The 13,109-nt window shown below is 48.1% G+C and overlaps 2 protein-coding genes across 2 annotated transcripts in view; one reads left to right on the top strand and one right to left on the bottom strand.

Annotated features, from left to right (window-relative positions):
- The window catches only part of tbcd (tubulin-specific chaperone d), a 96,318-nt gene that overhangs the window by 14,875 nt on the left and 68,334 nt on the right, over positions 1-13,109 (top strand). Inside the window, 5 exon segments of the mRNA NM_001140546.1 lie at positions 67-199; positions 431-573; positions 4,007-4,067; positions 4,318-4,392; positions 8,935-9,029. Coding sequence (NP_001134018.1) covers positions 67-199; positions 431-573; positions 4,007-4,067; positions 4,318-4,392; positions 8,935-9,029 — 507 coding nt within the window.
- The window catches only part of LOC106602071 (zinc finger protein 750), a 9,347-nt gene continuing 5,880 nt past the window's right edge, over positions 9,643-13,109 (bottom strand). The window contains exons 2-3 of the mRNA XM_045715793.2: positions 11,638-12,994; positions 9,643-11,327 (exon numbers count right to left, since the gene is read on the bottom strand). Of these exons, the coding sequence (XP_045571749.2) occupies positions 10,097-11,327; positions 11,638-12,994 (2,588 nt within the window). The 3' untranslated portion in view covers positions 9,643-10,096. The remainder of the gene's footprint in view (positions 11,328-11,637; positions 12,995-13,109) is intronic.

Genomic DNA, 13,109 nt, shown 5'->3' with positions numbered 1-13,109 from the left:
TACGTGTGTGTGTGTGTGTGTGTGTGTGTGTGTGTGTGTGTGTGTGTGTGTGTGTGTGTTCCTCAGCTCCAGTGGTGCTGCAGTGTCTGGACCAGTGTCATGTGGCAGAGAGCAGCCAGGCTACGCTGAGGAAGCTGGGGGTCAAGCTGATACAGAGACTGGGTCTGACCTTCCTCAAGCCCCGACTGGCCAAGTGGAGGTGAGATATGTGCACACACACACACACACACACACACACACACACACACACACACACACACACACTGAGGTAGGAGTCAAGCTGATACAGAGACAGTCTAACCTTCCTCAACCATTGGAGGAGACCCAGTCCCTAGATGTTAATTTGGGAGCCTTTGCACGCCGTTGAACGTTTCTTAAGGGAAAGCTGGTCTCACTGTGTTGAGACCTTGTATGTTTGCTTGTCATTCAGGTACCAGAGAGGGAGTCGCTCCCTGGCAGCCAACCTGTCTCTGTCCCAGTCTGGCTCCACAGTAGAGGCTGTTAGCCCAGACATGGAGACCCAGAGCCAGGAGGAGGACTATGATATCCCAGAGGAGGTGGAGAACGTCATCGGTCAGTCAGCGTTACTCACTCTCTCCTTCTCTCTCGTTCTTTCTCTCTCGTTCTCTTTCTCTCATTCTCGCTCTCTCTCCTTCTCTCTCGTTTTCTCTCTCTCTCGTTCTCTCAGCTCTCTCTGGTTCTCTCAGCTCTCGCTCTCTCGTTCTCTCAGCTCTTGCTCTCTCGTTCTCTCAGCTCTCGCTCTCCTCTCGTTCTCTCAGCTCTTGCTCTCTCGTTCTCTCAGCTCTTGCTCTCTCGTTCTCTCAGCTCTTGCTCTCTCGTTCTCTCAGCTCTTGCTCTCTCGTTCTCTCAGCTCTTGCTCTCTCGTTCACTCAGCTCTTGCTCTCTCGTTCTCTCAGCTCTTGCTCTCTCGTTCACTCAGCTCTTGCTCTCTCGTTCTCTCAGCTCTTGCTCTCTCGTTCTCTCAGCTCTTGCTCTCTTGCTCTTTCGTTCTCTCAGCTCTTGCTCTCTCGTTCTCTCAGCTCTTGCTCTCTCGTTCTCTCAGCTCTTGCTCTCTCGTTCTCTCAGCTCTCTCTCTCTCGTTCTCTCAGCTCTCTCTCTCGTTCTCTCAGCTCTCGTTCTCTCAGCTCTCTTTCTCTCTCTCTCTGGTTCTCTCAGATCTCTCTCTGGTTCTCTCAGATCTCTCTCTGGTTCTCTCAGATCTCTCTCTCTGGTTCTCTCAGATCTCTCTCTCTGGTTCTCTCAGCTCTCTCTCTCTCGTTCTCTCAGCTCTCTCTCTCTCGTTCTCTCAGCTCTCTCTCTCTCGTTCTCTCAGCTCTCTCTCTCTCGTTCTCTCAGCTCTCTCTCTCTCGTTCTCTCAGCTCTCTCTCACTCTCGTTCTCTCAGCTCTCTCTCACTCTCGTTCTCTCAGCTCTCTCTCTCTCTCGTTCTCTCAGCTCTCTCTCACTCTCGTTCTCTCAGCTCTCTCTCACTCTCGTTCTCTCAGCTCTCTCTCACTCTCGTTCTCTCAGCTCTCTCTCACTCTCGTTCTCTCAGCTCTCTCTCACTCTCGTTCTCTCAGCTCTCTTTCTCTCTCACTCTCGTTCTCTCGTTCTCTCAGCTCTCTCTCACTCTCGTTCTCTCAGCTCTCTCTGGTTCTCTCAGATCTCTCTCTGGTTCTCTCAGATCTCTCTCTCTGGTTCTCTCAGATCTCTCTCTCTCGTTCTCTCAGCTCTCTCTCTCTCGTTCTCTCAGCTCTCTCACTCTCGTTCTCTCAGCTCTCTCACTCTCGTTCTCTCAGCTCTCTCTCTCGTCTCTCGCTCTCTCTCCGCCCAGCTCTCTCTCTCTCTCGTTCTCTCAGCTCTCTCTCTCTCTCGTTCTCTCAGCTCTCTCTCTCTCTCGTTCTCTCAGCTCTCTCTCTCTCTCGTTCTCTCAGCTCTCTCTCTGGTTCTCTCAGCTCTCTCTCTCTCTCGTTCTCTCAGCTCTCTCTCTCTCTCGTTCTCTCAGCTCTCTCTCTGGTTCTCTCAGCTCTCTCTCTCTGGTTCTCTCAGATCTCTCTCTGGTTCTCTCAGCTCTTGCTCTCGTTCTCTCAGCTCTCTCTCTCGTTCTCTCTCTTGATATGTCTGAAGTCAGCATCCTTCTCACTGTCTCATTGGTTTTAAGGCCTGTATCTTATGTTCAGTTGAGAGTGCAACATCCTGAACTACTTGACCAATAACAACACAGATTTACATGTTCTGTTGCAAAACATTTTGTTTTGTGCCCTACTGAATTTGACCCACATCAGGTCTGTTATGGTGTTCAGTCACAGCTATTCAGGTAGTGACTCTCTCTCTCTCTGTCTGTCTGTTATGGTGTTCAGTCACAGCTATTCAGGTAGTGATTCTCTCTGTCTGTTATGGTGTTCAGTCACAGCTATTCAGGTAGTGATTCTCTCTCTGTCTGTCTGTCTGTTATGGTGTTCAGTCACAGCTATTCAGGTAGTGATTCTCTCTCTCTGTCTGTCTGTTATGGTGTTCAGTCACAGCTATTCAGGTAGTGATTCTCTCTCTGTCTGTCTGTTATGGTGTTCAGTCACAGCTATTCAGGTAGTGATTCTCTCTCTCTCTGTCTGTCTGTTATGGTGTTCAGTCACAGCTATTCAGGTAGTGACTCTCTCTCTCTCTGTCTGTTATGGTGTTCAGTCACAGCTATTCAGGTAGTGACTCTCTCTCTCTCTGTCTGTCTGTTATGGTGTTCAGTCACAGCTATTCAGGTAGTGATTCTCTCTCTGTCTGTCTGTCTGTTATGGTGTTCAGTCACAGCTATTCAGGTAGTGACTCTCTCTCTGTCTGTCTGTCTGTTATGGTGTTCAGTCACAGCTATTCAGGTAGTGACTCTCTCTCTCTCTGTCTGTCTGTTATGGTGTTCAGTCACAGCTATTCAGGTAGTGACTCTCTCTCTCTCTGTCTGTCTGTTATGGTGTTCAGTCACAGCTATTCAGGTAGTGACTCTCTCTCTCTCTGTCTGTCTGTTATGGTGTTCAGTCACAGCTATTCAGGTAGTGACTCTCTCTCTCTCTGTCTGTCTGTTATGGTGTTCAGTCACAGCTATTCAGGTAGTGACTCTCTCTCTCTCTCTGCTCTGTCTGTTATGGTGTTCAGTCACAGCTATTCAGGTAGTGACTCTCTCTCTCTCGTCTGCGTTATGGTGTTCAGTCACAGCTATTCAGGTAGTGATTCTCTCTGTCTGTTATGGTGTTCAGTCACAGCTATTCAGGTAGTGACTCTCTCTCTCTGTCTGTTATGGTGTTCAGTCACAGCTATTCAGGTAGTGACTCTCTCTCTCTCTCTCTCTGTCTGTTATGGTGTTCAGTCACAGCTATTCAGGTAGTGACTCTCTCTCTCTCTGTCTGTCTGTTATGGTGTTCAGTCACAGCTATTCAGGTAGTGACTCTCGCTCTCTCCTGTCTGTTATGGTGTTCAGTCACAGCTATTCAGGTAGTGATTCTCTCTCTCTGTCTGTCTGTCTGTTATGGTGTTCAGTCACAGCTATTCAGGTAGTGATTCTCTCTCTGTCTGTCTGTTATGGTGTTCAGTCACAGCTATTCAGGTAGTGACTCTCTCTCTCTCTGTCTGTCTGTTATGGTGTTCAGTCACAGCTATTCAGGTAGTGACTCTCTCTCTCTCTGTCTGTCTGTTATGGTGTTCAGTCACAGCTATTCAGGTAGTGATTCTCTCTGTCTGTTATGGTGTTCAGTCACAGCTATTCAGGTAGTGATTCTCTCTCTGTCTGTCTGTCTGTTATGGTGTTCAGTCACAGCTATTCAGGTAGTGATTCTCTCTCTGTCTGTCTGTTATGGTGTTCAGTCACAGCTATTCAGGTAGTGACTCTCTCTCTCTCTGTCTGTCTGTTATGGTGTTCAGTCACAGCTATTCAGGTAGTGACTCTCTCTCTCTCTGTCTGTCTGTTATGGTGTTCAGTCACAGCTATTCAGGTAGTGATTCTCTCTCTGTCTGTTATTTCACAGAGCAACTGTTGGGTGGGCTGAAAGACAAGGAGACCATCGTGCGCTGGTCTGCTGCTAAGGGGTAAGAGCCTTGTTGTCACGTTGAATGAACAATGATAAACACTAAGCGTCTGTCTTTCAGAAGGCAGGATGATGGCTATAGGCAGAAGCACTGAGTTATGTCTCATGTTGATGTAGCACAGAATAAATGTGGCACCTGAACAGACAAAACACCTAAAAACCAGAAAAGTGCCTATAGGGAGGAGCCCTCATGTTGATGAAGTACAGATGAATTGCTCCGATAGGATCCAACATGTCTTCCCTCTTCTCAGTATTGGGAGGGTGACAGGGAGACTCCCCAAGGAGCTGGCTGACGAGGTGGTTGGATCAGTGTTGGACTGTTTCAGGTAACAACTGGTTCATTTGCAGCTTTGCTGTGTTATGTTATGCTATTTGTCTGTGCCACTGGGAAACATCTTATCAGACAATATACAGATATATGTTGAGGTAAACTCAGCAAAAAAAGAAACGTCCTCTCACTGTCAACTGCGTTTATTTTCAGCAAACTTAACATGTGTAAATATTTGTATGAACATAACAAGATCCAACAACTGAGACATAAACTGAACAAGTTCCACAGATATGTGACTAACAGAAATGGAATAATGTGTCCCTGAACAAAAGGGGGGGTCCAAATCAAAAGTAACAGTATCTGGTGTCGCCACCAGCTGCATTAAGTACTGCAGTGCATCTCCTCCTCATGGACTGAACCAGATTTGCCAGTTCTTGCTGTGAGATGTTACCCCACTCTTCCACCAAGGCACCTGCAGGTTCCCGGACATTTCTGGGGGGAATGGCCCTAGCCCTCACCCTCCAATCCAACAGGTCCCAGACATGCTCAATGGGATTGAGATCCGGGCTCTTCTCTGGCCATGGCAGAACACTGACATTCCTGTCTTGCAGGAAATAACGCACAGAACGAGCAGTATGGCTGGTGGCATTGTCATGCTGGAGGGTCATGTCAGGAAGAGCCTGCAGGAAGGGTACCACATGAGGGAGGAGGATGTCTTCCCTGTAACACACAGCGTTGAGATTGCCTGCAATGACCACAAGCTCAGTCCGATGATGCTGTGACACACCGCCCCAGACCGTGACGGACCCTCCACCTCCAAATCGATCCCGCTCCAGAGTACAGGCCTCAGTGTAACGCTCATTCCTTTGACAATAAACGCGAATCCAACCATCACCCCTGGTGAGACAAAACCATGACTCGTCTGTGAAGAGCACTTTTTGCCAGTCCAGTCTGGTTCAGCGACGGTGGGTTTGTGCCCATAGGCGACGTTGTTGCCGGTGATTTCTGGTGAGGACCTGCCTTACAACAGGCCTACAAGCCCTCAGTCCAGCCTCTCTCAGCCTATTGTGGACAGTCTGAGCATTGATGGAGGGATTGTACGTTCCTGGTTTAACTCGGGCAGGTGTTGTTGCCATCCTGTACCTGTACCACAGGTGTGATGTTCGGATGTACCGATCCTGTGCAGGTGTTGTTACATGTGGTCTGCCACTGCGAGGACGATCAGCTGTCTGTCCTGTCTCCCTGTAGTGCTGTCTTAGGCATCTCATAGTACGGACATTGCAATTTTCTTGCCCTGGCCACATCTGCAGTCCTCATGCCTCCTTGCAGCATGCCTAAGGCACGTTCACGCTGATGAGCATGGACCCTGGGCATCTTTCTTTTGGTGTTTTTCAGAGTCAGTAGAAAGGCCTCTTTAGTGTCCTAAGTTTTCATAACTGTGACCTTAATTGCCCACCGTCTGTAAGCTGTTAGTGTCTTAACGACCGTTCCACAGGTGCATGTTCATTAATTGTTTATGGTTCACTGAACAAGCATGGGAAACAGTGTTTAAACCCTTTACAATGAAGATCTGTGAAGTTATTTGGAGTTTTACGAATTATCTTTGAAAGACAGGGTCCTGAAAAGGGGACGTTTCTTTTTTTGCTGAGTTTATTAAAGCTCCCAAACAGTAATTCTGATTCCCATGTAAAATAACCCTTTGCGTGATTAAAATATCACCCATAATTTTTTATGGGGGGATAGAATTGCTTAATTATTTTTTTGTTTTAATCTCTTTTCCTCTCATGGCAAACTACCAGGAAGTTTTATAAAGACAGGTTGAGTGGGCGGGGAGCTTATATTCATGAGCTGGCCTTGACCGACAGGTCTTTGAAACATGGAACTTGGATGCAGTGTTGCTGTAAAATCATCTCAAGCTACAGTGGGTGAAAAAAGTATTTGATCCCCTGCTGATTTTGTACGTTTGCCCACTTACAAAGAAATGATCAGTCTATAATTTTAATAGTAGGTTTATTTGAACAGTGAGAGACAGAATAACAACAAAAAAATCCTGAAAAAAGCATGTCAAAAATGTTATAAAATGATTTGCATTTTAATGAGGGAAATAAGTATTTGACCCCTCTGCAAAACATGACTTAGTACTCTTGGTGGCAAAACCCTTGTTGGCAATCAGAGGTCAGACGTTTCTTGTAGTTGGCCACCAAGTTTGCACACATCTCAGGTGGGATTTTGTCCCACTCCTCTTTGCAGATCTTCTCCAAGTCATTAAGGTTTGGCGTTCGGCAACTCGAACCTTCAGCTCCCTCCACAGATTTTCTATGGGATTAAGGTCTGGAGACTGCCTAGGCCACTCCAGGACCTTAATGTGCTTCTTCTTGAGCCACTCCTTTGTTGCCTTGGCCGTGTGTTTTGGGTCATTGTCATGCTGGAATACCCATCCACGACCCATTTTCAATGCCCTGGCTGAGGGAAGGAGGTTCTCACCCAAGATTTGACGGTACATGGCCCCGTCCATCGTCCCTTTGATGCGGTGAAGTTGTCCTGTCCCCTTAGCAGAAAAACACCCCCAAAGCATAATGTTTCCACCTCCATGTTTGACGGTGGAGATGGTGTTCTTGGGGTCATAGGCAGCATTCCTCCTCCTCCAAACACGGCGAGTTGAGTTGATGTCAAAGAGCTCCATTTTGGTCTCATCTGACCACAACAGTTTCACCAGTTGTCCTCTGAGTCATTCAGATGTTCATTGGCAGACTTCAGACGGGCCTGTATATGTATTCTTGAGCAGGGGGACCTTGCTGGCGCTGCAGGATTTCAGTCCTTCACGGCGTAGTGTGTTACCAATTGTTTTCTTGGTGACTATGGTCCCAGCTGCCTTGACATCATTGACAAGATCCTTCCGTGTAGTTCTGGGCTGATTCCTCACCGTTCTCATGATCATTGCAACTCCACGAGGTGAGATCTTGCATGGAGCCCCAGGCCGAGGGGCAGTTCTTTTGTGTTTCTTCCATTTGCGAATAATCGCACCAAATGTTGTCACCTTCTCACCAAGCAGCTTGGCGATGGTCTTGTAGCCCATTCCAGCCTTGTGTAGGTCTACAATCTTGTCCCTGACATCCTTGGAGAGCTCTTTGGTCTTGGCCATGGTGGAGAGTTTGGAATCTGATTGATTGATTGCTTCTGTGGACAGGTGTCTTTTTTACAGGTAACAAGCTGCGGTTAGGAGCACTCCCTTTAAGAGTGTGCTCCTAGTCTCAACTCGTTACCTGTATAAAAGACACCTGGGAGCCAGAAATCTTTCTGATTGATAGGGGGTCAAATACTTATTTCCCTCATTAAAATGCAAATGAATTTATAACATTTTTGACATGCGTTTTTCTGGATTTTTTTGTTGTTATTGGTGGGATCTTTTTCTGTCTGTAAACTTAATTATGCGGGAAACTGCGGTGGACACGCCTTTTTATGTGCAAATATTGATATAATAACATATTGAAGGAAACTTGGAGTCAGGTGATGATATGGTGTGTTGTCCTCCCACTACCACTCAGGTAACATGCAGGTTAATAAGGTACAGATGAAATAAGTTGTGATGAACTTTACAGGGAGGTGAAAGTGCACAGTGATGAGCTTGATGTTCCTTTACCAATAAATATCGACGGTCTTATTCTGGTGACATGATGATCGATGTTTGACTGCCATTTGTCAAATAAAAATATTCTCGCTTTTATCCATAATAATTTCTTGTAGACCAGCCTACCTGCACTGTATGTGTCAGCTGTTGTCTAGAGCGCAGGTGTCCAGACCAGACACAACTATCAGTAGAGGTGAAAATGCCATGGAAACACTATCAACTTTTACATTTTTATTCGGTACATGAAAACTTCAGCGTAAAAGTCAATTTTATCTGCACTATGACATCACACACTGATTTTTATCAGCAACAGGACCTTTTGGTGGAAACATACTACTGCTGGGACAATGCACATTTTCTTTATGCAGATTCTAGAATATTCACATGAAAATCTGTTGCCAATGGATGGAAACCTAGCTAGTGATGTAACAAATAAATATGATTCATCTCCTGTTTGGCAAGTCTCTTGTGATGCGGTTCACATGTGTTGACATGACAACGGCGTTGGCGTTTTGAATGACCCTTCCTTCTAATTATATTTGCTGACATCCTACAGTCACATTTTGGCACCAGCAGAGTAGCTATCTAGTTATATAAGTCACGCCCCTCTGCAAACACACCTTCTCCGATGTTGCTTACAAGGCGTAACTTATGACAATTAGGTAAGAGAATATCATGTTACCATTGGTGTATTAAAATGAGAGTTGGGATGATGTCACCCTATCGCTTTAATAATCCTGAATCCAAGTGGTTGACATGGGGAGGGGACCAGTAACTTTATCAATGTAGAAGCAACAGTCATTTTTCATACTTTGGTCGTCACACTTTGACCTAGTTTCATCCAAATATCATTCAATTTGATGAAAACAGGATTTTGACTGTTCATGACCGTTTTAAGGTAGTTTGTGCGGAGCTCAGGTCAGTTTTGCGGAGGTCAAATGTCATCCTTGGTGTGTGTTCTTGTTCTAGTTTCCAGGAGACGGACAACGCGTGGCATGGAGGCTGCTTGGCTTTGGCAGAGCTGGGGAGAAGAGGCCTGCTGGTGCCCTCTCGTCTCCCGGACGGTACGTAACAAAACCCTGCACACACAGCTAGCTAGAGCGGCGTGCGGGAGCTTCTTGTATTTGAACTACGACACAACATGTCGTCTGTACCTGCAAAGCAACCCCCCTTCCCTTCCCATAAACCCTCACAGTCACAACAGCCATACAGAACAACAACCCCTGGATGTGTGAGTGAACTGCACTTCCCTTCCCATAAACCCTCACAGTCACAACAGCCATACAGAACAACAACCCCTGGATGTGTGAGTGAACTGCACTTCCCTTCCCATAAACCCTCACAGTCACAACAGCCATACAGAACAACAACCCCTGGATGTGTGAGTGAACTGCACTTCCCTTCCCATAAACCCTCACAGTCACAACAGCCATACAGAACAACAACCCCTGGATGTGTGAGTGAACTGCACTTCCCTTCCCATAAACCCTCACAGTCACAACAGCCATACAGAACAACAACCCCTGGATGTGTGAGTGAACTGCACTTCCCTTCCCATAAACCCTCACAGTCACAACAGCCATACAGAACAACAACCCCTGGATGTGTGAGTGAACTGCACTTCCCTTCCCATAAACCCTCAGTCACAACAGCCATACAGAACAACAACCCATGGGATAAATATGGACAGATTTTATTTTGGTAATGCTTTTTAGAACCATATTAAATATATACACCTTATCCCACCACCATGGACCTTGTAGTATACCAAATATTATAGTCACTTAAATAGTTCCACCCTTGTTATATACAGTGTTCTGTGATCAGATATAAAGGGTTAACATTTATATGAAAGGCTATTTGGGTCAAGTCAGTGCAGGTGAGGAGTTATTTTTGAAAAGGGGGTTTCCCTGTAGCCTACGGTAGACACCATCACATGCTGGTCTTGCTTTTAGTGCTTGGTAAACATTTGATCGTCCTATAGACAGACGGGAGTGTCCGTGGAGGTTCAACTGTACAGCTCCACTTTACTCCTTTACATCCTGGTCCTAGACTAGAGGCCATGGGGGTTTTGAGCCACTGTCGACTTCCTGTGTCTGGTGGATGGGTATTGGTTGAACTGTCACTGTGTTCAGCAGCAGAGAGGTCTCCTCCTCAGTGCTCTCCCTCCTCCTGTCTCCTTCACCACCCGGGCCCTCTTAGTCTGTCTCTGTTTGTGAGGTGCTGTAAACTTGGTGTTTTTCCTGGCTGGGAGCTGGCTCTCTCCCCTGGCAGCTCTCTTCACCCCCCTAACTTTGGTACTAGACTGTTCAGTCTGGCCCTTGGCTGTGTGTTCCTGTTTCACCTCTCTGGTGAGGCCTGTGGTTGTGTGTTTCACCTCTCTGGTGAGGCCTGTGGTTGTGTGTTTCACCTCTCTGGAGAGGCCTGAAGTTGTGTGTTTCACCTCTCTGGTGAGGCCTGTGGTTGTGTGTTTCACCTCTCTGGAGAGGCCTGAAGTTGTGTGTTTCACCTCTCTGGTGAGGCCTGTGGTTGTGTGTTTCACCTCTCTGGTGAGGCCTGAAGTTGTGTGTTTCACCTCTCTGGTGAGGCCTGAAGTTGTGTGTTTCACCTCTCTGGTGAGGCCTGAAGTTGTGTGTTTCACCTCTCTGGTGAGGCCTGAAGTTGTGTGTTTCACCTCTCTGGTGAGGCCTGAAGTTGTGTGTTTCACCTCTCTGGTGAGGCCTGAAGTTGTGTGTTTCACCTCTCTGGTGAGGCCTGAAGTTGTGTGTTTCACCTCTCTGGTGAGGCCTGAAGTTGTGTGTTTCACCTCTCTGGTGAGGGCTGTGGTTGTTGGGGGACAGGGGCAGTCTGTTGGTGTTGGGCATACTGACGGGCTGTCTGCTGCCATAGAGCTGAGGCTGCAGCTGGAGGAAGAGGAGGAGCTAGCCAGCTGGCAGAGAGCCAGGGCTGCAGTCTGTCTCTGTTGGTCACTGGGCTCCTTGTCTGTTTGGGTGGGAGCTGGGCTGGAGCCCTGTTGATTGAGATCCACTGCGATTAAGGTGGCCATTTTGGAGCAATGGTCTGGGTTGCCTGGTTGGACACTGACAAACTCCCTCCCTGTGGCGGCAATTTTGGAGCAGTGATCTGGACTGCCTGGTGTGACCCTAAGGCTGAGGTTCAGTGGCAGGTCCTCCTCCAGGTGCCCTGTTTCAGGACAGCTCCCCCTGCTGGTGAAGAGGTCTGACTCCTGGTCCTTTTTGGAGAGGTTCAGGGGCATCAAATCTTCCCCAGTGTCTTCATCATCATCATCGTCACCATCTCGTTCAGATGAGGAGTCGTTGCTTTCGTCAGAGGTGGAGTGCTCTGTGCGGTTGGCTGCCGACCTGAATGAGGAAGAAAGACAAATAATATGCATAAGATTAGACATCCACTGAAACATCTGTATAGACTATTTAGATTAGACACTGATGCATCTGTATAGACTATTTAGATTAGACACTGAAACATCTGTATAGACTATTTAGATTAGACACTGAAACATCTGTATCGACTATTTAGATTAGACACTGAAACATCTGTATAGACTATTTAGATTAGACACTGAAACATCTGTATAGACTATTTAGAGCTTCAGCTGTTTTGGCTGGTAAAGAGCTGTGTGAGGAGAGTGCATGTTGTTGTATCATCACTTACCCTCTTTCCATGTGCGTTATCAAGCTCTGTGGTGCGTCCTCTTTGCTCGCGTCTACTCTGATTGGCTGCGAGGCTGGCTCTGGTCCTCCTGATTGGTTGACAGGCTGTGGTTCCCCCAGGACGGTACATCTGGAGCCCTCAGTAGTGTCTCTCTGGCTGAAGGGGTGTGGAGGGCTGGGTCTGTCAGGGGAGCCCAAGGCAGAACACCCCTCCATGGGGCTCAGTCTGGTGGGCTTGTCTCTGCTCTGCTCCACCTGGCTGGTCCCTTCCTCCGTGGGTCTGCTGTGGGGTTCACCATGGAGCCTGGGGTGGAGGTAAAAGTCATAGTCCCTAGGTCCCAGGCCGGGGCCTGGTCCTGGGCCGTACACATCCAGAGGATGGTACCTGGAGCCTGGGAGAGGGATGGGGTGGTGGTGGTCCGGGGGGCGGTACAGGCCATAGGGCAGGGGGAGACCGTATCTGTAGGGGTATGGAGGGATGAGAGATGGGTGGGAGTGGTCCGGGTTCATGGGTATCACAGGTCTTTGTGGGTTCTCCAGGAAGCTAGGCCGGTAGCACTGGGAGTTTGGCCCAGAAAGGTGATGCGTCCCTGGGATGAAGTAGGGCTGGTAGAGGGGGTGGAGGGCCGGGTGGCGATCAGGAAACAGGTAGGGAGGGTACTCGGGTATTATGTGAGGTGGGAGGGGCTTCAGCGGCATGGAGGCTGCTGCCATTGGGCCCCAGGCGAAGGTGGGGTTATGGAATGATGGCATGGGCGGAGTCAGAGACGGCTCCCCTGATTGGTTGTGGGACGACTTTAGCGCACCCTCTGGGTTCTCCCGATTGGGTGTGACTTGGGAGAAGGCTGACGGGCGTGGCAAAGCCTTGGCCTCTTTCAGTTCCTTTGTGTCTGATTTAATCACACTCTGAATGTCTTTCCTGACTGGCCTCCCACACGCCTCCTCTCTCTCCTCCTTCTCCTCCTCTCTCTCCTCCTTCTCCTCCTCTCTCTCCTCCTTCTCTTCTCTCCTGTTCTCCACTCCTCCTCTGTGACCCTCAGGGGTCATGAGCCGCTCCACAGGAAGTGGCCCTGATTTATCTTTCAGGGTTAAAGATGCCAGTTTGTCATTGGCAGGGCCAGGGGTCTTGGTCTGCCTCCCTGTGTGGCCTCCTTTCTGAGACACCAGTGATATGGAGTTCTTACAGAGGTTGTACTTCATGTGGTTGAACAGGTGAGACTTCTCGTTGCAGGTGAATGGGCACTGGAAACACTGGTACTTGTAGGGCTTGCCTGGGGGCCGTGGGATGTAGTGAGGCCTCTTGGGCTTGCGCTCCTGAACGCTGAGCATTTTGGATCTGGTGTGTGTGTGCAGTTTCACTGCAAAGACAAGAGGAAGAGGTAGCAGATTGATGGATTAGTTGTGCTGCACATTGACATACATTTTTTAATGCTTTCTTCACATTATGTGAACAATGATGTGTTTTAACGCTTA

Source organism: Salmo salar, chromosome 03 (genome assembly GCF_965601325.2).
Source record: "Salmo salar chromosome 03, fSalSal1, whole genome shotgun sequence".
NCBI lineage: Eukaryota > Metazoa > Chordata > Actinopteri > Salmoniformes > Salmonidae > Salmo > Salmo salar.
The sequence above is the reverse complement of the archived record's forward strand: the minus strand, read 5'-3'. Positions and strand labels throughout refer to the sequence as shown.